The following is a 25,414-nucleotide window of genomic DNA, read 5'->3' as shown; positions in this document are numbered from 1 at the left end:
TTTCAACAGAAGGGGTATCGATTTTTTTTATCCCAAACTAAGGCGTTCCAATTAGACAAGAACTGCACAACCAGCAATTTACTAAAATCTTCCAAAATTTTCCCTGTCTATTTCTGCTTATCTTCAATACAAAAGTGCCTCCTGCAGTGATCTCTATTTTGCATTTCGGCAATCAGCGAATTTTAACATTTATTTATCAAAATGACTTAAGATAAAAAAAAATAATAATTTGTTTGTAATTGTGATTGAAAGAAATTGGAAAGAACACTTTAATGGCTGTGACAAGACTCGTTCGTAGTTCGAACGTTGTGTGTGTGATCTTAACAAAAAATTATAGTTCCGCGTTCCCTTTTGGTTATACTTTAATTCATTTATTTTTGCTCAAAAAACAATTTTCCGTAAACTTACTCATATTTGCATATATAAATTCCGCACTAATCGCGGCAATTCAATATGGGATATGCACTTCTCACATACTCATCTACGAGCTTTTTCAAACCATTTTTCGATAGTGCACTTTCACCACAACATTTTGGGCGCTGTCGCATCTCACAAAGAGCATAACCTTCCGAATAGCATGGATAATCATTCATAAAATATATATTATTAACGGGCCAAAGGTGTACGCAATCTTCTCTTTTTTGACTATCATCTGGTTGACCGCGTGCCCATTTGGCGTAGGGGATTGCGCGTCCATTGTAGTGTGACATAAATTTGCCCTCCACAGCCAAATCGGTGGCACCAAGCCAGAAAAATTTCCCAAGATTTCCATTTGTCGTTACATGGAAAGACAGTGCGTCCATCTCGGCCTCGGACTCGATTACGGCCAAATCACTGTCAAAAGTTCGACAAAAAAGGTCAGCCTCGAACCAATTCATCTGTATTAGTAAGAATGATGTCTTAATAATGCTTCAGCAGTTTAAAAATCTCAAGTGCGAGCAATAATCACCTTAACAGCTGCATTTATTAAATAATATTTACTACCGATCGGCATGAAAGGATGCGGGTCCGTCGAGCAGTCTGCAAAACGATATATAGTATTAATGTATTTCAGTTGATAAATGCGGATTTATTTGTCTGAAGACTCACCCGCACTTGGCGCACTTGTATTGGCGGTATTGCAGAGAACGCCAGTGAAACACAAAATCAAAATATATTGTACAAGCGCCATTGTGACCCTGATTTCCTTGCAAATGCGAAATAAGTGTATGCGATATACAGTGAACCAGTGAACGAGTGCGAATGAAATAAAATAGACCGGGCGTGTATTTTATATCGCCAAAAGAACACTGGTCAACAAAACACAATAAGAAATATTTCCTTTATTAGAGTATGCCAGAGAACAGCGTTGATAAAGAGTCAAATGAGACCTTCAACAACTCTCTTCCTAATGGGAACCACCGCTATTTAGTATACCAAAAGCGAATTGCCACAAACCCTTGACATCAAGTGGGCTTAGATCTGGTTATTGTAGTAGGAAATATTCCTATTTATCCAGACCTGCTTGGAGTATATCAAAGATTCCCTGAAACAATTATCCAATTACTTCGCTCTCTTGTTTAACCATGTCGAAATAGTTAATTTCTTTATGCCCTTCAGACACTGCATAAATTCACCACTTACTCCTTTTGGGATCACCTTTTACAAAAAATACTATTTAATGTCTGGTTCCAAACAACTAAAAAACCGTTTGTACGGTTTTCGGCCCTCAAAATGTTGGCAATCGAATATATATATATATTTTTTTTAATTTGGATAAATTAACTTTGAAGTCTGAAAAGTTATGTGTTTCAGTGTAAAATTTCCTGCACTTTAAAATATCTTTTTTTGGTTTTAGTTTGGAATTCTTACTGATTAGGTATTTGGCTTAAGTTATGGCAATGGCTGCAGTGTTTTTAAAATATTCGCATATCTTTTATATATTGGATTATTCATCAACATTGAGTGGGAGTTTTGCTTTTATAAATGAGGTGCGGCTCCTTAACTCTGAGGAACATTCTATGTGAATACGAGGCTCCATATTGGAAAAGAAAAGCAACCAACTGTCGATAGTTTCTTGACGTAGACCCGAAGGTTGTAGTGCTAAAACTTTTCTCACTGATGGATAGAGTAAAGAGACTTTAGTCCCGGTGGTACGTATATAACAATGAGCCTCCTGTAGGCCTGAGCTTTTCTCAGACTACCTACCTACCTGCCTCTACATAACAAAAACGGCTGTGTTAATTATGACGAGGAGAGCTCCCGAGAATTCCAGTTGTTTGTAAGTTCGTCGGATCGCCTTAATTCCCGCTCATTTATCCATTCGCCTATTTATTTAAGTTATAACTTAAGTAGAAATAGAGACATGAACTGGTTGGTGTTGTAGATTATCAAAACAGGGCACCCACAAGCTTTGCACAAATGGTGGGCTCAAAAATAGCTAAAATAAGGTCAATACTACCCTTAGCATACATATATCTCATATTAGCAAAACATAGTTAGACTTTGTTCATAATATCAGTATTCTTTTTTTATTCTTCAAAATCTATGTCGTCCCTCTCAAAGTAGTCCCCCTTAGCTCCGATGCACTTGTGCAAACGTTTTTTCCAATCCTTGAAACAGTTTTTAAAGTCAATTTCCGGCATAGCCTTCAATGCGTGTAGCGATTCACGTTTAATAAACTTCACTTGACTCAAAACAGTTTGCTCGGAGTGGTCGTTTGAGTTTGCTGAATAGCCAGAAGTCCCACGGAACTAAATCAGATGAACGCGGTGGCTGCAGTGCTACATACTTGTATATCGATTGAAAATTGGGCGAAAAACGCACGAAGAATCAGAGCAGTATTCGATGGTGCTTTATCGTGGTGCAAAAACCAAAAGTTCTCTACTAATAATTCCGACCTCTTTTTAGCAATAGCTTCGCGCAAGCTACGTATAACCCTCAAATAATATTCCTTGTTGACAGTTTAGCCGCTCGAAAGGCATTTGGAGTGCACTACTCGATAAACGAAGAAAACTGTCAAAATGTTTTCGGCTTTGGTTCACCTTTGACATGATATTCGGCTGATTGATGGGCTGTTTTCGGCTCGTAAGCATAGATCCAAGACTCATTGCTAGTAATAATACGTTGCATGACATCCTGGCAGTCGGAAAGCATTGTTTAACAGACGTTAACGAGACGCTGTTTTTCGAAAAATTTTGAGTGATTTTGGAACCAATCGTGCTTTCACACTTCTTAGATCCGATGTTTCAATGATGCCAGTAAGATCTCTGGCTCTTAAGCACCAATTCCTTTATTTTATTGACGTGTTGATTATCAGTTAATGTTGATGGTCGTCCTGTACGAGATTCGTCATCAATGTGATCTCAACCCTCTTTGAATAACTTGTTCCAAAAACACTTGCTCGCGACAAACAATTTTCACCGAAGACCTTTTCCAACATTCTGAACGTTTTGATACCAGAAATTTGATTTAATGTAACTTCTCTGTTGAATAATTTCACACAACGCAAAAGTCGCCGAATGCACTTGTTCAGCAGACATGATTATACTAAACATTAATGATTATTTTGATGTGACATTTGGCACAGATGTCACTGATAGTCATACAAATCTATATAAACAAAATTTCGAAAATTTTCACGCGAAATTTAAATTACAAAGTCTTACTATTTTTTGCTCACATATAAAAATAATATAATCATAAATATTTATTGAAATGTTAAGGTAAAAAACTATGCATTATCGGTCTTTTACTTTTGCGAAAATATTTTCGTACTATTTCGATATCGCGTTGTTTTTATTATGTACTATATTAAATTTAGTTTCTTCTGTATAATAGGTTTGTTCCCGGTTGTGCTGATAAGAAATCCGATTTCGTCTTTTTTAATTTTTTTTTTGCCCAACAAAAACAGTGTTTCAAAATAAAACAGATTGTATTTATATTTATATTTATACAGTTACATACATATTTCTAACTTATCTCTTAATAATAAAAAAAACAACAACAAAGTATAGGGTGATTTTTTAAGAGCTTGATAACTTTTTAAAAAAAAAAAACGCATAAAATTTGCAAAATCTCATCGGTTCTTTATTTGAAACGTTAGATTGGTTCATGACATTTACTTTTTGAAGATAATTTAAGATTGAAGACATTTAAATGTTGACCGCGGCTGCGTCTTAGGTGGTCCATTCGGAAAGTCCAATTTTGGGCAACTTTTTCGAGCATTTCGGCCGGAATAGCCCGAATTTCTTCGGAAATGTTGTCTTCTAAAGCTGGAATAGTTGCTGGCTTATTTCTGTAGACTTTAGACTTGACGTAGCCCCACAAAAAATAGTCTAAAGGCGTTAAATCGCATGATCTTGGTGGCCAACTTACGGGTCCATTTCTTGAGATGAATTGTTGTCCGAAGTTTTCCCTCAAAATGGCCATAGAATCGCGAGCTGTGTGGCATGTAGCGCCATCTTGTTGAAACCACATGTCAACCAAGTTCAGTTCTTCCATTTTTGGCAACAAAAAGTTGTTAGCATCGAACGATAGCGATCGCCATTCACCGTAACGTTGCGTCCAACAGCATCTTTGAAAAAATACGGTCCAATGATTCCACCAGCGTACAAACCACACCAAACAGTGCATTTTTCGGGATGCATGGGCAGTTCTTGAACGGCTTCTGGTTGCTCTTCACCCCAAATGCGGCAATTTTGCTTATTTACGTAGCCATTCAACCAGAAATGAGCCTCATCGCTGAACAAAATTTGTCGATAAAACACATTTCGAACCGAACACTGATTTTGGTAATAAAATTCAATGATTTGCAAGCGTTGCTCGTTAGTAAGTCTATTCATGATGAAATGTCAAAGCATACTGAGCATCTTTCTCTTTGACACCATGTCTGAAATCCCACGTGATCTGTCAAATACTAATGCATGAAAATCCTAACCTCAAAAAAATCACCCGTTACAAGTTGGAGCGCCAGCGCATTGCTTTCCGGTTGAGTAAGAAAAAAAAAATAAGAAAATATTAATATGTATGTTTACTGGAGGTAATTCCCAAAAGAAATAAATAAGGAAGGAAGGTCTAAGTTTGGGTGCAACCGAACATTTTACTCGTATACTCCTCGGATACTCCTCCTTTATTCAACAAATTTTTTCTAATATAAAAAATTAAATATTTGTTTAAATTTTTTGGTTGTTAAAAACATGCACTATTAACGAAGAAATTCTGAAATTTTTGGAAAAAAAAAAATTTACAAAAAAATGAAAATTTCACTTCAAGAAATACCCGTTCAAAGACGGCGCACTTAGCCTAGTTAGCCCCGAGCGCACAAGCTCTCAAGGCTTTATCTTTGAAACTATTACTCGGATCAACTTGAAAATTTAGGACAATATTCAAGAGGTGTTGCAGAATTAAATAAGGCAAAAAAGTAGATTTTTTGAAACCCGTAAACCCATGTAGCCATTTAAAGCCGGGGTGATACCTTAAGTTGTAAAAAGTTGCCTGGAAGTTCGAAAATTTTTACACTAGGTATATGAGGGCTCAGGGAAATATTGACCTGATCTAAACAATTTTACTACACAGAAATACTATTACCAGGAAAGGATTCTCTGTGAATTTCAATTGCATATCCCATACATTGACCGATATTTTCGGTCAAAAGTCTACTATAGATCCTGCGTTCCATATACTCAATACCTAGAGGCTTGAACAGTTTTGTTTGGATTCGGACAATCTTTGACTGAAAGGTGGCATACTTTACATTTTGGCAACATATTGCATGAATATAGAAACGATGTAACCGAAGTTAGCATACGCTTCACAAATAAAAAATTCTCTATTAAAGAGCTGATCAGTCGGCTTCCAATATGAAAAATTTCTTCAGATTTTCTAGCATCTCCTTAGACAGTTGGAGGTATCATAGTAATTCTTAATTTTGCATCGAATCTTACTCACCCTCTCTACAACAAATATTTAAAAAAGTGTAACATTATGAAACAACGATTTTATTAATAAAACTAGTATTTCCAACTGACTAATTTCGACACTTTTGAACATGTGTTGTTGCATGTATCTTTCCATTAAATTTTTCAAATCTGACACGTCTCAACTCTACTTCGATTGCCGCAACTCACAGATGGTATGAAAATAACCCATGCAATTGTTATCATTCATATAGAATATATTATCGAAAGCCCAAAGATGTACACAATCCTCATTTTGACCAGCGTCATCTGGTTGACCCTTTAACCACCTAGCATAGAGCATTGGACGTCCGTCTTTGAGGGACATAAATTTACCTTCCTCCGCCAAATCGGTGACACCAAGCCAGAAATAAAGGCTAACGAGACCTTCATTTGTGGTTAAATAGAAACTCAGTGCATTCATCTCGGCTTCCGACTCGATTACGGCCAAATCACTATCATAGTTGCGACAATAAAGCATCGCATTGAACCAATTCATCTATAATTTAGAGACTTGAATTACATAATTTCAATTGTGAAACTTCTAAGTAAATTACCGCAGTAGCAGTATTTATTAAGTAATATTTACTACCGATCTTTACGAAGGGTTGTGTCTCATTCGCACCTACAATTTAGAGAGAATTATAGTTGCTGAAGAAAAAGTTCATATTCTTCCTGCAGATTGACTCACCACGATTGGCAATATGAATAGACTGGGGTAGGACTCCCGCAAAGCACAAAATTAAAATAAAATATTGTATCAAACCCATCTTGTCGTTGATTAATTACTTTATTAACACCGTATTTGCAAGCAATCTCAACCGGCACTGAATAACGTATCGCGAAAAGTGTGATTATAGCGTAGAATACCCAATTCATATATGTGTGTATGTTTATTTATATGTATATTTGTTGATATACAGTACATACTTTCATATTTTTGTACACGCGCACAATTTGTGGCGATGGATATTATAACTTTGTTCGTCCACAGTTGGGTAATTACGTTGCATCATATATTCGCATAATCCCCAGATAACGCCACTCTTTCTTTGTATATTTCAAGCTATACATATTTTTAGTGGATCTGGTGAATCATACACTTATCATAGGGAGAGTCTGCATCGAAAGTGGTCCAATTAAGCGATTCCAATTATTGTCAAAATATTATCTGTTTGTATTTCGGTGAAGTTAGCATTTTAATTTGTATGGTTGCCTAGAAACTTCTCTAATACTCAAATAAAAAACCGCTTGATTTTTGTAAATTAGTTACAAGAGAACAACCTGTTTAAATCGTGGGCTGGTTCTGTTGTTGGTTCTGCCCGTTGTCCCGTGAGTAGCAATAAAATACGCAACAAGTTTTATGCCGTATTGGTCAAGAATATACACTGAGTCGAATTATCACGTCTGCGGGGTTGGGTGGTTATCAGTTCCACGGCTTATCAGATTGACAATTGAACTACAAGTACATCTCTAAGTAAAATTACACCATCTCAACATGTTGTTATAGAGGTTTGTTTACCTAACGGTTATTTATATCACCTAAAACTAATCGAGTTAGACATAGATTTATATATACATATATACCATAAATCAGCTAAATGCGGTATAACCCTAGTCTCCGCGAAGAAGAAATTCCTACACCCCTGCCAGCCAAAAAGCAATGCCGGCAGCCTCGGAACTAGCCTACGGTTGTGAGGACCAATCACACACTCATCTTAAAACTCTTGAAACTGATAAATACCTACATAGTGTTAGTCCTATGTTACATATTCAATGTTCATTACCGTTTTGAAAAATAATCTCTGGTAACTCTATCAGATTTCCTTCAATGTTTTCAAGGAAAGGGGTCACATTTGTTGTATATTCTTTGAAAGACTTCATTTACCATATAAAATTTGATTTTATTGTTGATGAAAGAAATTTGATAACTTGAGCCAATGGTTGAACCCGTAGTTTTGTAACTCCTAAATATTTATAGGAAGAATAAAACAGAACTGTGTGTTATAATACAATTAGTTTTGATTACCTATTAGTTGGTTAGACTATATTTATCAACAAAATGAAGGTTTTGGACCAGTCTAGAATATAAAAAGAAATCGATTTTGTTGGCTTAATTTATAATTAGAGGTCGTAAAAATATAAATCAGCTAGCATAAAAAGTTCTAGTTCTGCTTTCTCCAGACTGAACAAGGAAGCAAAGTAAATGGGTCTGGCAGTGAACGAGGGCAAGACGAAATATCTCCTGTCATCAAACAAACAGTCGTCGCACTTGCGGCTAGACTCCCACGTCACTGTTGACAATCAAAGATTTAAAGTCGTAGATGATTTCATCTATCTTGGAACCAGCGTAAACACCACCAACAATGACAGCCTAGAAATCCAACGCAGGATAACTCTTGCCAACAGGTGCTACTTCGGACTGAGTAGGCAATTGAGAAGCAAAGTCCTCTCTCGACAGACAAAAACCAAACTCTATAAGTCACTCATAATTCCCGTCCTGCTATATGGTGCAGAGGCTTGGACGATGACAACAACTGATGAGTCGACGTTGAGAGTTTTCGAGAGTTAAGTTCTGCGAAAGATGTATGGTCCTTTACGCGTTGGCCACGGCGAATATCACATTCGATGGAACGATGAGCTGTACGAGATATACGACGACATTGACACAGTACAGCGAATTAAAAGACAGCGGCTACGCTGGCTAGGTCATGTTGTCCGGATTGACGAAAACACTCCAGCTCTGAAAGTATTCGACGCTGCACCCGCCGGGGGAAGCAGAGGAAGACTTCCACTCGACTGGCGCGCTGTTGTTAACTCGGCAAAGCATGAAGAGTACGAGTTCAAATCCGGGTGACTATCCATCCGACCATGCGCCTGTGCAAACTGTTACTTAAGTAAAAGTCAAGAGTTCTTAATGAAACTGAGTATACATCGTAAGATGGTTTATATTGCAGTTGTGCGTAATCGGACCATAGCCACGCTCACAAAATGACATTAAGCAAAACGTATAAAATGCCACAACTAAGCTCCAAATTATGATAAAACACTGTAATTTGGCACAGTTGATCGCAATAACAAGGTGTACATTTTTGAGCGTGACCCCATCCTCATACTGTTTTATTGTAAATATCTCCTAAGACAGTTAAGCTAAATACCAAATTCGTTCAGGGCAAGTACCTTAAGCACCCCTAGTAACGTGTAAGAATGAATGAGATTGGAATAAAACTTGTACAAATCCAACAAAAAACTGTTCAAGCCCCATGGCTGACTTTTTGCCGACAATATCAGTCAATGTGTGAGAAATATATATGTAGGTTGTCAAAAAAGTCTTGCGGTATTTTCGCTAGTTGGCGCTGAAAGCGCGTAGTTCTAGTTTTATTCGTCGCATCGGGTCATGCTATACCTTTTTGGAAAGCTCAAGAAGAGAAAATACGGCATATTTTACAGTACTACTACGATAAAGGCAAAAATGCATCTCAAGCCGCCAATAACATTTGTGCATTTTATAGACCCGATACAGTTTACATTTCCACCGCACAACGATGGTTTCAACGTTTTCGTTCTGGTGTAGAGGTGGTCGAAGATGCGCCACGCTCCGGAAGGGCTGTCGTCGAAAATTGCGATAAAATCGCTGAATTGGTCGAAAGAGACCGGCATAGTAGTCATCAAACCGTTATGAACAGTTCGAAGAAGCTTGGAGTCACTAAGAAGCTCGATGTATGGGTGCTACATGAATTGATTCAATTAAAATACCGCAAGACTTTTTGACAACCCAAATTTGAAATTCAAGGATAATCTTTTCCTAATAATTTTATGTCTGTATGTCAAAAGTGGGTTGAATCAGGTTAGTACTTTCCTTAGCTCTCATATGCCTGAGATTCATGGCCAATAATGGACAGATGTTAACGTTTTCCGAAAAAAAAACTGAATGATTTTGCACCAATCATGCTTTCCTTAGGCCCGAACGATCTTTTAAAATGGTTTTCACTAATCCTTCCGATACTCCAACGATGCCAGAAAGATTTCTGACTATTAATTTGCAGGCAACAATTCCTTTACTTTATTGATGTAAATCGTCATTCTTTACCCTCCTTGAATAATTTGTATCAAGCAAACACACTTGCTTGCGAAAAACAATTATCACCGAAGTCCTTTTCTAACATACTGAACGTTTCGGCACCAGAAATTTGACTCCGCAAGCAAGACTTAATGGAACTTCTTTGTTAAACAATTTCACTCAAGTTACTTAAGAAGGACATACGTATGTATTCTAAACACTGATGATTGTGTTGATGCGACATTTGGAGGTGGTTATAGCCAATCCTCAATTTTGCATCGAATCTTGCTCATTGATATTTTCACTCGTGGCACATTCCGAGACACTGACAATGTCACATATAACATTATAAAATATTTATATCAAGGTATTGTTATGAAACACGATTTTATTAATAAAACTGGTAGTTTCACCTAACTAATTTTGACAGTGTGAAATATGTTCCATGAATCTTTCCATAAAATTTTTCAAATCACACACTTCGCAACTCTACTTCGGTTGCCGCAACTCACAGATGGCATAAAGCTTAGCCCAGCAATTTTTATCATTCATATAGAATATATTATTAAAGAGCCAAAGTTGTACACAATCCTCATTTCTATCGTAATCTCTTGGTTGATGACCCCCTAACCATTTAGCGTAGGGCATTGTGCGTCCGTCTTTAACTGACATAAATTTACCCTCATCGACCAAATCGTTGGCCCCAAGCCAAAAATTTTTACCAATGTGACCTTCATTCGTGATTAAATAGGAGCTCAGTGCATTCATTTCGGCTTCCGACTCGATTACAGCCAAATAACTATCAAAGTTGCGACAATAAATCATCGCTTCGAACCAATTCATCTGTAATTAAGAGACTTAAGTTACAAAATCTCAATTGTAAAACGTCGAAGTAAATTACCTCAACAGTAGCATTTATTAAGTAATATTTACTACCGATCTCTATGAAGGGTTGAGTCTCATTCCCACCTACAATTTAGAAATAATAATAGTTGCTGAAGAAAAAGTTCATATTCTTTCTGCAGAATGACTCACCACTATTGGAAATATTAATAACATTGGATAAGACGCCCGCAAAGCACAAAATTAAAATAAAATATTGTGTCAAACCCATTTTGACCTTGATTAATTACTTTATTAACACCGTATTTGCAAGCAAGCACAACCGACACCGTAGAATGTTGATCGAGAAATGTGATTATAGAATGGAATATGCTATGTATTTATATACGTATGTATATATAGATTTTTGTAACGTCTAAATTTCCCAATTCCTGCAAATCAAAATTCTAGGGAAATTGAGTGCGCGTGCTGATCTAAATTCGATGGAATTGCAGTTTGATCGATTGCTCGCTTCGCCGTTGTAAATTTCACATGAATTCGCGCGTTGCAAGTGTCGCAACAACTTTGTCGCCACCAGTATTAGGCGGATTAAGTATTTTGCCGCCCTAGGCCCTATCTGATTAGCCGCTCTTTTTAAAGGATGAAATTTTATTTCTTTGAGTCCGTTCATATTATTAAGATATAATATTTATTTCATAAAAGTATAATTGTTAAACAATACAAATAAATATTAACAACATAAATAACAGTCAGTTTTCTTTTTGAGAATGCAAAAAATTGTATATTCCTTGCGCGGAACGAATATCTTTTGTGTTCATTAGAGAATCTTTGAGTTGACAGTGCAAATGAATACATTCATTCGCGAAGGTATCTTCCAAATCATCAGAATACTTAGTAACTAGTTCATCTGCGCCAATTTTTAATTCATTGGTATCTATTTCATATAAATTGTCAAAAAAATTAAATTTTTCGTAAAGATTATGATAAGCACTTTTACGTCCTGTCAATTGTACATTAAAATTAAAATTAGATAGTAAACGTTGGTTCGAAAATTTTCATCTCCAGATAAAGCTGTTCTTTCGTTTTCTCGTGACTTGTCAGCCTGAAGTTTTCGGGTTTTTTACGACGGGTATCATAGTGGTAATAATTTTGAACTCCAGATAGTGCTTTGGCTTTTTTTCAGAATCAGAAAATTGTTTATCTCTCATATCTTGGAGAAATAATGCTAAAGAACACAGATGATAAATCAGCTTGAATCCTGAAGCTTCTTACTCGCAGCATAAAAGCGATCCAAAATTGCATTCCAAACAATGCCTAGAATTGCTGTTTCTAGATATTGTAATTTTTGCTGCAGTCCCTTAGCTTCATCTCGCGTAGTAGGTTTTTCATCTTTGTTTTCACCAATAAAGTTTTGTGCAACAATTATTCCAGGCCACTCTTTTTTTAATGTGTAGCATGCATCATGTCGAGCCGACCAACGAGTTTGGGAAGGGCTTTTAAGTCTTAAACTTGTATGCTGTCTTAAAATTTCCCAACGGCTTATGAAAGAAAATATACTTAAATGTTTTGGATTGGCCAGCACAAAGCCCTGACCTTAATCCCATAGAGAACCTATGGAACGATGTTAAAATTAAAATTGCGGCTAAATATTGCTCAAATTTTTAACATTTATGGGAAGGTATTAAGGAAGCTTGGTACTCCATCCCAAAGGAGAGGTGTGAGAAGCTTGTAGAAAGTATGGTACGCCCTAGGCCCGGGCCACGCCACGTTCTATATCGGCAGAATAGTTTAGACTTTAAGAAAAGAACAATTGAAATGGTGTCTTAAAATATCAATGAACACGAACAGTCGTTCTGTTAATTAATAAATAAAAGTTTTAAAAGTAAATAGCTTCGACTATTATCGGCATTAAATAATACAAAATTCATACCTACATGAAGTTAGCCTTTTAGTTTATATTAGGTGCGTTCCAAGGTAAACAGGAATCTTTGAATCTAGCGCCCCCTGGTGGCGCCATCTATATGTCGACTGGTGCGTTAAATTTTTCTATCTTTATCGACAGTCCAGTGAAAATTTGATTACATTTCATTGATTGAAAGTGAAGTTACTGCGTTTTAAGTGTCAGTATGTTTGTGTTATCGGTTCGAAAATGAGCTTCGGACAAAGAGCCAACATTAAATTTTGTTTTGAAATTGGTAAAACATTTACCGAAACGTTTCATTTCATGAAACAAGTTTATGGCAATGATTGCCTATCCCGCAGCAGAGGGAACGATCAACGTGTGGGCCAATCAAAATCCGTGATCACCGGAAATTCCATCAAAATTGCGCGTGAATTCATCAAAAATCAGCGGAAATAATCATTGAAACTCATGGAATTGGACTTGAACATCGCCAAAGCATCGATGTATTGCATAATGACTGAACATTTGGGCTTACGAAAGATGTGTGCACGGTTTGTTTCGCATAAATTGACTAAAGACCAAAAATTGCTCAGAATTCAAGATTCGAAGGACGAAGGACGACCGATTATTTGACCAAAAATCACATTCTAACCATTAACCACTCCCCGTATTTACCTGATATGGCACCGTGCGACTTCTTCCTTTTCGGAAAAATGCATTTGCCCATAAAAGGAAAGCGTTTCGCAGACGTAGCGGCCATTCAAAAGGTTTGCACCGGCATACTGGCGGCCATGCCGGCCAACGGGCTAAAACACTCGTTCGACATGCTTTTTGACCGTGCCAAAAGCTGTGTTGAAGCAGGAGGACACTATTTTGAATATCATAAATTGATTTTGCCGAAAAAACTATTTTTTCTGTTTTTTTTTTTTCAAAGTCCTGTTTAGTTTGGAACGCTCCTTGTATATAAAGTTTGCCTTTTAGTTTGTACAGTTGGATTTTGATTTAGCCTATTACCCAATACAAAGCTGCTTTTTTTTGTACCGTACCTACGACGGTCGGTTTTAACATTATTCCTTCGAGGACCGGTCAAATGACCGATTTTATATTTTCAACAGGAATTTCCTACATTTAACGTAAGTGAATCGTCATTTAATTTTACGACTTTTCCTCATATATTGTAAATGTACGTATCATACATTTTTCAATATTCACTTATTTTTTTATTGTTCATTTTCTGAGAAAAAATTTTACGGTCATTTAACAGGTAGAACGATTTATATATCTTTGTAATAGTTTCTCTCTAAGACTCAATACCAACACTATAAAGTCGTTACAAACGAAAGATAATGTAGCTGTGGCACTATTTTATCTGAAAATTGTCTTCCAGGAAATGGCTTACGGCACTTCCAAGTGTTTATACTCGTAGTACTCATTCGATTATCGTTTTCAAAGTGGTCGTGAGGACATAAAGAACGGAAAATTACAACAAGAAAAATTATGATCCACTTGAAACCGACTCGAACACCGTTGAGAACGAAGGGAATATTTCAAACGTACGTAGACTCTGAAAGAGAAGGAGATTTTTAGTTAGTTCCGATAGTGAGAATGAGGAAGAGGTAAGCGAAATTGCGATGGACGGAACTGAATTCATTGTTTTACGAGTTTGTAAGTAATTCACGAACAAAATTTCTCTCGCATCCCAAAAAACTGATGCCAAAATCTTCTTGGCCGATTTTCGAACACTCCGACCACTCCGAACAACTAGGTTCACACCTCTCTTTCGCCTCTTGTTTTGATTCAGGATCATGTTGATAGACCCAAGTCTCATCTATAGTGATCAATCGACGCACAAAATCCATTTTATCCTTTTTGAAACGCTCCAAATATTGCTGAGAAAGTCGCATTCGAATGTGTTTTTGTTCCATTGTTAGCGAATGCGGCAACCATTGTGCACACAGTTTTCTAAAACTCAAAATTTCACTTAAATCAAAAACGAATTGTTAAAAGGTTCTGTCATCATCTAAGCGTTTTTTGTTAGCACGATAATTAGCAGGAAACGATTTCACTCCTTTGAAACATCGTGGTTTCATTGCTTTTCCTAACACTAAGGGCTTAAGTTTTTCCGATCCGTTCATATTTACAGCAAATAAAACTGTCAACCTCTCTTTATTATGTTTTCCCCATGATATTTTTCATCTTTAAAAGTAAGGGTCTTGTCGGGTAAACTTTCGAAAAATAGTTCAGTTTCATGAGTATTAAAAATGTGTCGGCCATCATAATTTTCAATCAAGGTCTTCAATTTACTGTGCTAAATCCATTTTTTTTTTTAATTTGTAAGCCATCTTTCACTTACAGTTGAAAGAATATATGTATATTCAAATATATGTACGTATACTAGAGGTAATTCCAAAAAGAAAACAACGCTGCAACCGGAGTCAGAATACCCTTCACAATTAAATAAGTTTCCCCTAAAGAACTTGATAAGTCGGTTTGAACGCCGATATACTTGTATATACTATTCTACTACTATTTTCTAGCATTTTCTTTGACAGTTGGAAGTAGCATAGCCAATCCTCAATTTTGCTTCGAATCTTGCTTATTGATATTTACACTCGTGGCGCAATCCGCGACACTAACAAGTTCACTTATAACGTTATAAAATATTTATATCAAGGTATTGTTATGAAACAACGATTTTATTTATAAAACTGCTACTTCCACCTAACTAATTTTGACAGTGTGAAACATGTTGCATGAATCTTTCCATTAAATTTTTCAGATCACACACGTCGCAACTCTTCTTCGGTTGTCGCAATTCACAGATGGCATAAAGCTTAGTCATGCAATTGTTATCATTCATGTAGAATATATCATGCACTGGCCAAAGATGTACACAATCCTCATGTTGGTCTCTATTGTCTGGTTGACCGCCTGACCATTTAGCATAGAGCATTGGACGTCCGTCTTTGAGTGACATAAATTTACCCTCATCTGCCAAATCGGTGGCACCAAGCCAAAAATTTTTGCCAATGTGACCTTCATTCGTAGTTAAATAGAAATTCAGTGCATTCATCTCAGCTGCCGATTCAATTACGGCTAAATCACTATCATAGTTGCGACAATAAAGCACCGCACCGAACCAATTCATCTGTAATTAAGAGACTTGATTTACATAATTTTAATTGTGAAACTTTAAAGAAAATTACCGTAGTAGCAGTATTTATTAGATAATATTTACTACCGATCTCTATGAAGGGTTGAGTCTCATTCTCACCTACAATTTAGAAAGAGTTGAAATTGCAGAAGTAAAAGTTCATATTCTTCCTGTAGAAAGACTCACCACCATTGGAAATATTAATAGAATTGGATAAGACGCCCGCAAAGCACAAAATTAAAATAAAATATTGTGTCAATGCCATTTCTGACTTGATTAATTACTTTATTAACACAGTATTTGCAAGCAAGCACAACCGACACCGAAAAATGTTCATCGAACAATGTGATTATAGACTGGAATATCCAATTTATATAAATTCATTAAATTGAATATATGTATGAATATGGATATATGTACATACATATATGCAATATATATATATATAAGTTGGGTTTTCCCGTCTCTATATATGTATATATGTCTTTTTGTACTTTTGTTGATATGAAATTTATAATTTTATATTTCTTACACGCGCGTTCGTCTAACGGAAGTGTAATACATTGTATATATTCGTAAAAGTCCCAGAAATATACCCTAAATCTTTTTGCAAAGGATATTTTAGACAATAGTCCACAGAAAACGCTACAGTTTTCTTTTCGAATAGAACTAGTGGATGTCACCCTTATGATAAGAAGAATCGCTGTCCAAAGTTGTCTAAGTAAACAGCTTCGAGTATTATCAGCATTAAGTATAAGTTCGTACCTACGAGGTATGACAATTAAGTAATGAGACTGATTCCATAAAAACCGTATATTTGAAAATTATTCTACAACTCTGCCATCCCCTTCAAATTAGTCCCCTTGGGCAGCTATACAGCGATTCCAGCGCGTTTTCCATGCTTTGTAACATTTCTGGAACGCCTCGACTGGGATGTCCGCGAGTATTCTCGTCACGGCGGCCTGGATGTCCGTAATCGACTCAAAATGGGTTCCTTTGACCCCCGATTTTGTTTTAGGAAACAAAAAAAGTCACAGGGTGACATGTGAGCCGAATAAGGCGGCTGTTGTAACACGGCGATCCCTTTAGAGGCCAAATACTGGGACACGCTGAGGACGGTGTGGCACGGCGCGTTGTCGTGATGAAGGATCCAGTTACGAGCGATGTCTGGGCGTGCCCTGTTGACTTGTTTTCGCAATCTTTCGAGTACTTGGCAATAGTAGACTTGATTTACAGTTTTCCCGGTGGAACGAATTCTTTTTGTACGATTCCACGGCTATCAAAAAAGGCAATAACCATCGTTTCCACCTTCGACTTGCTCATGCGAGCTTTTTTCTGGCGGGGGGGCGCGCGGAGACAACCATTGTGAGCTTTGGCGTTTCGTTTCCGGGTCATATTGGTCTAAGAGCACTATCACCATATACTCTTACAATTCTAGCGTACCTTGCCCAAGTTGTTTCGCCCAATCTGGCGCAAAATTTTATCGCGACGCGTTGCTCTTGATTTCGTTTTTCCATTTTCATGACGAGCACTACAAACACACGTCTACTCAAATTGACGCAGCATGCGAACTAAACAAGCTAGAGCAATGGTACATATATCAATGGAGAGGGGATGGATGCCGGAAAAAGGTTTACCACAAGCGCGGCAATAAAATCAGTCTCATTACTTAATTGTCAAACCTCGTATATGAAATTTGGCCTATTACCCAAAAATAAACACCCTTTTTTTGTACCATCCAGATTTTTAGCCGGCAGAGGATTGTTAGTTCGGTAACATTCAACAAATTTATTTGAAAACTCTATTTAAGTTGTTTATAAGCTTTCGCAACTCGCAAGATTATCCAGTTTCATTCTGCCCAAGCTCAGTCCCTCCTTAGTCATACATCATAAATATTTTAAGCTCGAGAAAGGAAATATATTTCATTATCACCTCAGTCTTTTAACCACTACTTGCACACGCATATACTTGGATGGATTCATGCTTGCATTTCTCTTATAATAAATGCAATATACTATGTGATTGATAATTAGAAAACAAAATTAAATTTATTTATTTTCGAGATTGCATTATTGCCTTCGATAATGATCCAAGACAAATTTCGAGAAGATGTCTCGTTTCCGATTGTTCAGTCCATACTGTCCTACAGCTATTTACTATATTAGCGTGATATCGATCCTTTACACAAATAAAGATATTCTTGGCGAAAAAAGGACGAGTGCAAAATTTCCAAACGATATCTCAAAAACTTAGTCCCTCCGTTCATTTAGAGACAGACAGACGAACATGGCCAAATCGACTCTACTCAACACGCTGATTAAAAATGATATATGTACATATGTTTTATTGGATCTTCGACGTATCTCACATTTTATTTTAACAAAACATGAAAATCAGCTAGACAGTCTAAAATCACTATAGGGGGTAAATTAGGTATGGGCTTGCTGCATTAACCTTTAAGATTGCTCAGATATATTCAAGCAATTTCACGAACATATAAACTGATATATTGATTCACATATCGGCATATGATGAAAATCATTAGTATAAATCATTTCAGATATTCTCATCATTAAACTGAAGTATATCCAGTAGCATACGTTTAGTTAATTTTGCTAAGATCACTTAGATATTGACCGATATATACGGTCCAAAGCCAACCAGAAGTTTGAAAATCTTGTATTAGGTATATAGTAGGCAGGGGTAGGGGTATTTTTGGCATCACCTCATATTACTAACAGAAACAATGCTCTGAGTTTCATTAAGGTACTTCACATATTATCACCAAAATTAGGCAGTAAAGTCAACCGTAAACTCGAAAATTTTTCAATTAAATATGTGGGGATTAAGGGAATTTTTGACGTGAATCAATTCATATCATATTATTTATAGAAAAAGAAAAAGATTTTTTCGCCAAGGAACAAAATGTGTACCAAGTTTAATGAAGATATCTTAAATTTTACTAAAGTTACAGTTTGCATGACGAGCAGACGTACGGACAGACTATTTGTCCCGGATTTCAAATCGTCTCGTCATATATACATATACATATATATATATATTAGGGTGTTTTTTTTAACTATTCATTTGTATACCCTGAACAGGGTATAATAAGTTTGCAACACCCAGAAGGAAGCGTCGGACACCGTATAAAATGTATATATAGTATAAATGATCAGTATGTTGAGCTGAGCCGATTTAGCCATCATGTCCGTCCGTCTGTCTGTATATATACAAACTAGTCTCTCAGTTTTTAAGATATCATTTTGAAATTTTGCAAACGTCATTTTCCCTTCAAGAAGCTGCTCATTTGTCGGGACTACCGATATCGGACTACTGTAACATATAGCTGCCATACAAACTGAACGATTAGAATCAGGTTCTTGTATGGAAAAATTTAAATTAGCTCAGAGGCATTTTACGGCATCGTTTTGACTTTAGACACATATTCCTCAGAATTGAACACTCTATAAAAGTGCCCAGTGCGACAAAGTCGAAACTCACACCGGCGAGGTAGTGGGGCTCTCTACCTGATTTTTCCACGACATCCGCATTGTTTTGTATTTATCTCGTATACGACAAGAGCTATAGAAAAAATGTTCATAACAAACATGTAGGAAACTTTATTTGCTACAAAAAGGTCGAAAGGACAAATCGTTATCATTAATACTTCTCGAGATATTCGGCTTTTTAAGTAAGGCTTTATGGAATTTGAATAGATGGTATGTAATAAAAAATAGTATTACTAATACCACCAAAACATCCATGGATTTTGGGCATTCAAAAAGAAGGCATTGTTATGACACAACATTAATAAAACTGGTACTTCCACCAGACTAGTTTTGACAGTTTGGAACATTTGTATGTTGCACGAATCTTTCCATAAAATTTTTCAAATCAGACACGTCACAAGTCTTCTTCGGCTGCCGCAACTCACAAATGGCATAAAACTTAGTCATGCAGTTGATATCATTCATATGGAATATATTTTTATAAGCCCAAAGATGCACGCAACCCTCATTTTGAGAAGCATTGTCTGGTTGATCGGTTGACCATTTAGCATAGCGCATTGGACGTCCGTCTTTGAGTGACATAAATTTACCTTCTTCGGCCAAATCGGTCAGCCCCAGCCAAAAATTTTTGCCAATGTGACCTTCATTCGTAGTTAAATAGAAATTCAGTGCATTCATCTCAGCTGCCGATTCAATTACGGCTAAATCACTATCATAGCTGCGACAATAAAGCAGCGCATTGAACCAATTCATCTGTAATTATGAGACTTAAATTATATGATTTTCATTGTGAAACTTTAAAGAAAATTACCGTAGTAGCAGTATTTATTAGATATAATTTACTACCGATATCTATGAAGGTCTGTGTCTCATTCTCACCTACAATTTAGAAAGAGTTACAATAGAAAGTTCATATTCTTCCTGCAAAATGACTCACCACGATTGGAAATATTAATAGACTGGGGTAAGACCTCCGCAAAGCACAAAATTAAAATACAATATATTGTCAAACGCATTTTGGCGTTGATTAATTGCTTTATTAACACCGTACTTGCAGGCAATCTCAATCGACACTGAAGAACGTGTCGCGAAAAGTGTGATGATACAGTAAAATGCCCAATTCATATACGTGTGTATGTTTACTAGTAAAGGGTGATTTTTTAAGAGCTTGATAACTTTTTTAAAAAAAAAAACGCATAAAATTTGCAAAATCTCATCGGTTCTTTATTTGAAACGTTAGATTGGTTCATGACATTTACTTTTTGAAGATAATTTCATTTAAATGTTGACCGCGGCTGCGTCTTAGGTGGTCCATTCGGAAAGTCCATTTTTGGGCAACTTTTTCGAGCATTTCGGCCGGAATAGCCCGAATTTCTTCGGAAATGTTGTCTTCCAAAGCTGGAATAGTTGCTGGCTTATTTCTGTAGACTTTAGACTTGACGTAGCCCCACAAAAAATAGTCTAAAGGCGTTAAATCGCATGATCTTGGTGGCCAACTTACGGGTCCATTTCTTGAGATGAATTGTTGTCCGAAGTTTTCCCTCAAAATGGCCATAGAATCGCGAGCTGTTGGCATGTAGCGCCATCTTGTTGAAACCACATGTCAACCAAGTTCAGTTCTTCCATTTTTGGCAACAAAAAGTTTGTTAGCATCGAACGATAGCGATCGCCATTCACCGTAACGTTGCGTCCAACAGCATCTTTGAAAAAATACGGTCCAATGATTCCACCAGCGTACAAACCACACCAAACAGTGCATTTTTCGGGATGCATGGGCAGTTCTTGAACGGCTTCTGGTTGCTCTTCACCCCAAATGCGGCAATTTTGCTTATTTACGTAGCCATTCAACCAGAAATGAGCCTCATCGCTGAACAAAATTTGTCGATAAACACATTTCGAACCGAACACTGATTTTGGTAATAAAATTCAATGATTTGCAAGCGTTGCTCGTTAGTAAGTCTATTCATGATGAAATGTCAAAGCATAGTGAGCATCTTTCTCTTTGACACCATGTCTGAAATCCCACGTGATCTGTCAAATACTAATGCATGAAAATCCTAACCTCAAAAAAATCACCCGTTATATATAGTATATATATTTTTGTTCCAACTTTTGCTGATATACACACGCAAAATTTGTTGCGTTGGATATTATAACTTTTTTCGTCTACAATTGTGTAATTACATTGCATATGGATACTCGTATAATCCCCAGAAAGCGCTACTCTTCCTTTGTATATTCCAAGCAAGACATATTTTTAATAGAACTAGTGAATCGTATACTTATCATAAGGAGAGTCGGTATAGAAAGTAGTACAAATAAAAACTCCGTACTTTATAAAAATATTATATGTTTGTTCGTCTACTTAATATCCAAATAGACAACTTGTTTTTGTAAATTAGTTGCAAGAGAACAACCTCTTTGAATCGCGGGCTGATCCTGTTGTTGGTTCTGCCCGTTGTCCCGTGAGTAGCAATAAAATACGCAACAAGTTTTATGCCGTATTGGTCAAGAATGTACAATGAGTAGAATTATCGCTTCTGTGTTTGGGGGTTATCAGTTCCATGTCTTATTAGATTGACAATTGAACTACAAATACATCTCTAAGTAAAATTGTACCAGCTCGATTTTAAGCAAATTCGGTACTTTCCTGAAATGAAATAAAATTGGTGAATAATAAAAAAAGAATAAGGAAATTGATATGGTTAGGCGAAATTTTGTCTCGCCATTGACCTGTGAAGCACCTCTAACTGGGCATGTATAGATAAATACTTGTATGTAGATATCCATATGTCACTGAGTTTATGCATTAATACATTAATATAACTCAGGAATTATTTGAAAAATGTTCGATAATTTTTTCTAGTCCTGCAACATGTTGCTAGGGAGTTTTGTTCACCTAACGTTTGTTTGTATCACCTAAAACTAATCTAGTTAGATATAGGGTTATATATATACAAGAAGCATTCCAAAGTAAACAAGGCTTTAAGAAAAAAACAGAACAAATGGTTTTTTCGACAAATTCATTTTATTTTATTCAAAATAATCTCCTTCTGCTTCAAAACAACTTTTTGCACGGTCCAAAAGCATGTCGAACGAGTGTTTTAGCTCGTTGTCCGGTATGGCCGCCAATATGCCGGTGCAAGCCTTTTGCATAACGCTTTCCTTTCATGGATTTTTCCGAAAAGGAAGAAGTCGCGCGGTGGCATATCTGATGAATACGGGGAGTGGTTGAAGGGTAAAATGTGATATTTAGTCAAATAATACGTCACAAGATTTCATTCGAATCTTGAATTCTGAGCAATTATTGGTCGTCAGTCAATGCACACACCTTTCTTAAGCCCAAATGTTAGGTGAAAATAGAATAAATCGATGTTTTGGAGATGTTCAATTCCATTTTCATGAATTTCAATGATGGTTTCGGCTGATTTTTGATGAATTCACGCACAGTTTCGATGGAATTTCCGGTGATCACGGATTTTGATTGGCCCACATGTTGATCGTCACCACTGGTGCACTCTGCTACGGAATAGGCAATCATCGCCATAAACCTGTTTCATCAATTGACACGTTTCGGCAAAAGTTTTACCAATTTTAAAGCAAAATTTAATGTTGGCTCTTTGTTTGAAGCTCATTTTGGCACCGATAACACAAACATACTGACACTTAAAACGCAATATCTTCACTTCCAATAAATGAAATGTGATGAAATCTCACTGGATAATCGATAAAGATAAGAGATTCTAACGCACCAGTCGACATACAGATGGCACCACCAGGGGGCGCTAGATTAACTTTGGAACGCACTCTGTACTATAAATGATCAGCATGAAGAGACGAGTTCAAATCCGGGTGACTGTCTAACCGTCCGTCTGCCTGTGCAAGCTATTACTTAAGTATGAAAAAGTGAAGAGTTCTTAGTGAAACTTGGTATACATCGTAAGACGGTTTATATTGCAGTTGGGCGTAAGCGGATCATTGCCACGCTCACAAAATGACATTAAGCAAAAACGTATGAATTGCCACAACTAAGCTCCAAATTATGATAAAACACTGTAACTTGGCACAGGTGCTAGCAGTAACAAGGCGTACATGTAGGCCAAAAATTGTTTAGTTTAGCGCCATTCTCTTACTGCTTTATTGTAAATATAATATCTCCAAAAACAGTTAAGCTAAAAACCAAATTCGCTCAGGGCAAGTAGCTTAAGCACCCCTAAAAATGAACGAAATCGGAAGAAAACTTATCCAAATCTAACAAAAAACTGTTCAAGTCCCATGGCTAACTTTTTACCAACAATATCAGTCAATGTGAGAGATATATATTTGAAATTTAAGGATAATCTTTTCCTAAAAATTGTATGTCTGTATGTCAAAAGTGGGTTGAATCAGAGGTCAGTACTTTCTTTAGCTCTCAAATACCTAAGATTCATCGCCAATATTAATACCTTTCACGGTGTCCTGGTAGTCGGAATCATTTTTTCGCTGATGTTAAACATCTATTTTCCGAAAAAATTGAGTGATTTGGAACCAATCATGCTTTCCTTAGGCCCAAATGATCTTTTAAAATAGTTTTCACTGATCCTTCCGATATTCCACAGATGCCAGAAAGATTTCTGACTATTAATCGTCGATTCTCAAGCAACAATTCCTTTACTTTATTGATGTAAATCGTCATTCTTTACTCTCCTTGAATAATTTGTATCAAGCAAACACACTTGCTTGCGAGAAACAATTATCACCGAAGGCCTTTTCTAACATACTGAACGTTTCGGCACCAGAAATTTGACTCCGCACTCAAAACTTAATGGAACTTATTTGTTGAACAATTACGCTCATCGTAAAAGTCGCCGAATGCACTTTATGTACTTCAGAAGGGCAGACGTATACTAAACACTAATGATTGTGTTGATGCGACAATTGGAGGTGGCCATAGCCAATCGTCAATTTTGCATCGAATCTTGCTCATTGATATTTACGCTCTTGACACATTCCGCGACACTGACAAGATCACCTATAACGTTATAAAATATTTAAAACAGGGTATCATTATGAAACAACGATTTTATTAATAAAACTGGTACTTCTTCCTGACTAGCTTCGACAACTTTGAACACTTGTATGTTGCATGAATCTTTCCATTAAATTTTTTAAATCACACACGTCACAAGTCTTCTTCGGTTGTCGCAACTCACAGATGGCATAAAGCTTAGCCATGCAATTGTTATCATTCATGTAGAATATATCATGCACTGGCCAAAGATGTACACAATTCTCATTTTGACCAGCATTGTCTGGTTGACCGCCTGACCATTTAGCATAGAGCATTGGACGTCCGTCTTTGAGTGACATAAATTTACCCTCCTTGGCTAAATCGGTGGCACCAAGCCAAAAATGTTTTCCACTGTGACCATTCGTGGTTAAATAGAAACTCAATGCATACGTCTCGGCTTCCGACTCGATTACGGTTAAATCACTATCATAGTTGCGACAATAAAGCACCGCATCGAACCAATTCATCTGTAATTAAGAGACTTGATTTACATAATTTTAATTGTGAAACTTTAAAGTAAATTACCGTAGTAGCAGTATTTATTAGATAATTTTTACTACCGATCTCTATGAAGGGTTGTGTCTCATTCGCGCCTGCAATTTAGAAATAATAATAGTTACTGAAGAAAAAGTTCATATTCTTCTTGCAGATTGACTCACCACTATTGGAAATATTAATAGACTTCGGTAAGACGCTCGCAAAGCACAACATTAAAATACAATATATTGTCAAACCCATTTTGGCGTTTATTATTTACTTTATTAACCCGTATTTAGAAGCAAGTGCAACCGTCACTGAAGAATGTTCATCGAACAATGTGATTATAAAATGGAATATCCAATTTATATAAATATATTAAAGTGGATATACATATGTATGAATATGGATATATATATTTATATACAAATTATAATTCATATATTCATTTATATATATATATAGATATAGAAACGTCT

General features: G+C 36.4%; 5 protein-coding genes and 1 pseudogene across 5 annotated transcripts; all 6 read right to left on the bottom strand.

Annotated features, from left to right (window-relative positions):
- Positions 1–344: 344 nt before the first annotated feature.
- LOC105223478 (C-type lectin 37Db) lies at positions 345–1,258 on the bottom strand. Its single transcript, XM_011201214.4, has 3 exons — positions 1,090–1,258; positions 950–1,020; positions 345–878 (listed from the first exon to the last, which is right to left on the bottom strand). The coding sequence occupies exons 1-3, from the start codon at positions 1,169–1,171 to the stop codon at positions 435–437; spliced, it is 597 nt and encodes a 198-aa protein (XP_011199516.2). The 5' UTR covers positions 1,172–1,258; the 3' UTR covers positions 345–434.
- A 3,908-nt stretch (positions 1,259–5,166) lies between these two features.
- LOC125775292 (C-type lectin 37Db-like) lies at positions 5,167–6,806 on the bottom strand (annotated as a pseudogene).
- A 3,644-nt stretch (positions 6,807–10,450) lies between these two features.
- On the bottom strand, positions 10,451–11,209 carry LOC105223477 (lectin subunit alpha). The gene is made up of 3 exons (XM_011201213.4): positions 11,032–11,209; positions 10,898–10,965; positions 10,451–10,839 (listed from the first exon to the last, which is right to left on the bottom strand). Exons 1-3 carry the CDS (start codon positions 11,108–11,110, stop codon positions 10,486–10,488), a joined length of 501 nt encoding a protein of 166 aa, XP_011199515.2. The 5' UTR covers positions 11,111–11,209; the 3' UTR covers positions 10,451–10,485.
- A 2,868-nt stretch (positions 11,210–14,077) lies between these two features.
- LOC125779039 (C-type lectin 37Db-like) lies at positions 14,078–16,250 on the bottom strand. The gene is made up of 3 exons (XM_049459441.1): positions 16,083–16,250; positions 15,949–16,016; positions 14,078–15,890 (listed from the first exon to the last, which is right to left on the bottom strand). The coding sequence occupies exons 1-3, from the start codon at positions 16,159–16,161 to the stop codon at positions 15,468–15,470; spliced, it is 570 nt and encodes a 189-aa protein (XP_049315398.1). The 5' UTR covers positions 16,162–16,250; the 3' UTR covers positions 14,078–15,467.
- Positions 16,251–19,705: 3,455 nt separating this feature from the next.
- LOC125779030 (C-type lectin 37Db-like) lies at positions 19,706–21,699 on the bottom strand. The gene is made up of 4 exons (XM_049459421.1): positions 21,485–21,699; positions 20,346–20,550; positions 20,220–20,287; positions 19,706–20,161 (listed from the first exon to the last, which is right to left on the bottom strand). Exons 2-4 carry the CDS (start codon positions 20,422–20,424, stop codon positions 19,733–19,735), a joined length of 576 nt encoding a protein of 191 aa, XP_049315378.1. The 5' UTR covers positions 20,425–20,550; positions 21,485–21,699; the 3' UTR covers positions 19,706–19,732.
- A 2,752-nt stretch (positions 21,700–24,451) lies between these two features.
- Positions 24,452–25,284, bottom strand: LOC105223475 (C-type lectin 37Db). The gene is made up of 3 exons (XM_049459425.1): positions 25,118–25,284; positions 24,984–25,051; positions 24,452–24,925 (listed from the first exon to the last, which is right to left on the bottom strand). The coding sequence occupies exons 1-3, from the start codon at positions 25,194–25,196 to the stop codon at positions 24,500–24,502; spliced, it is 573 nt and encodes a 190-aa protein (XP_049315382.1). The 5' UTR covers positions 25,197–25,284; the 3' UTR covers positions 24,452–24,499.
- Positions 25,285–25,414: the final 130 nt, after the last annotated feature.

The sequence above is a fragment of the Bactrocera dorsalis genome, chromosome 1, assembly GCF_023373825.1.
Source record: "Bactrocera dorsalis isolate Fly_Bdor chromosome 1, ASM2337382v1, whole genome shotgun sequence".
Lineage (NCBI taxonomy): Eukaryota > Metazoa > Arthropoda > Insecta > Diptera > Tephritidae > Bactrocera > Bactrocera dorsalis.
Note: the sequence above shows the minus strand (reverse complement) of the source record. Positions and strands in the feature narration are given on the sequence as shown.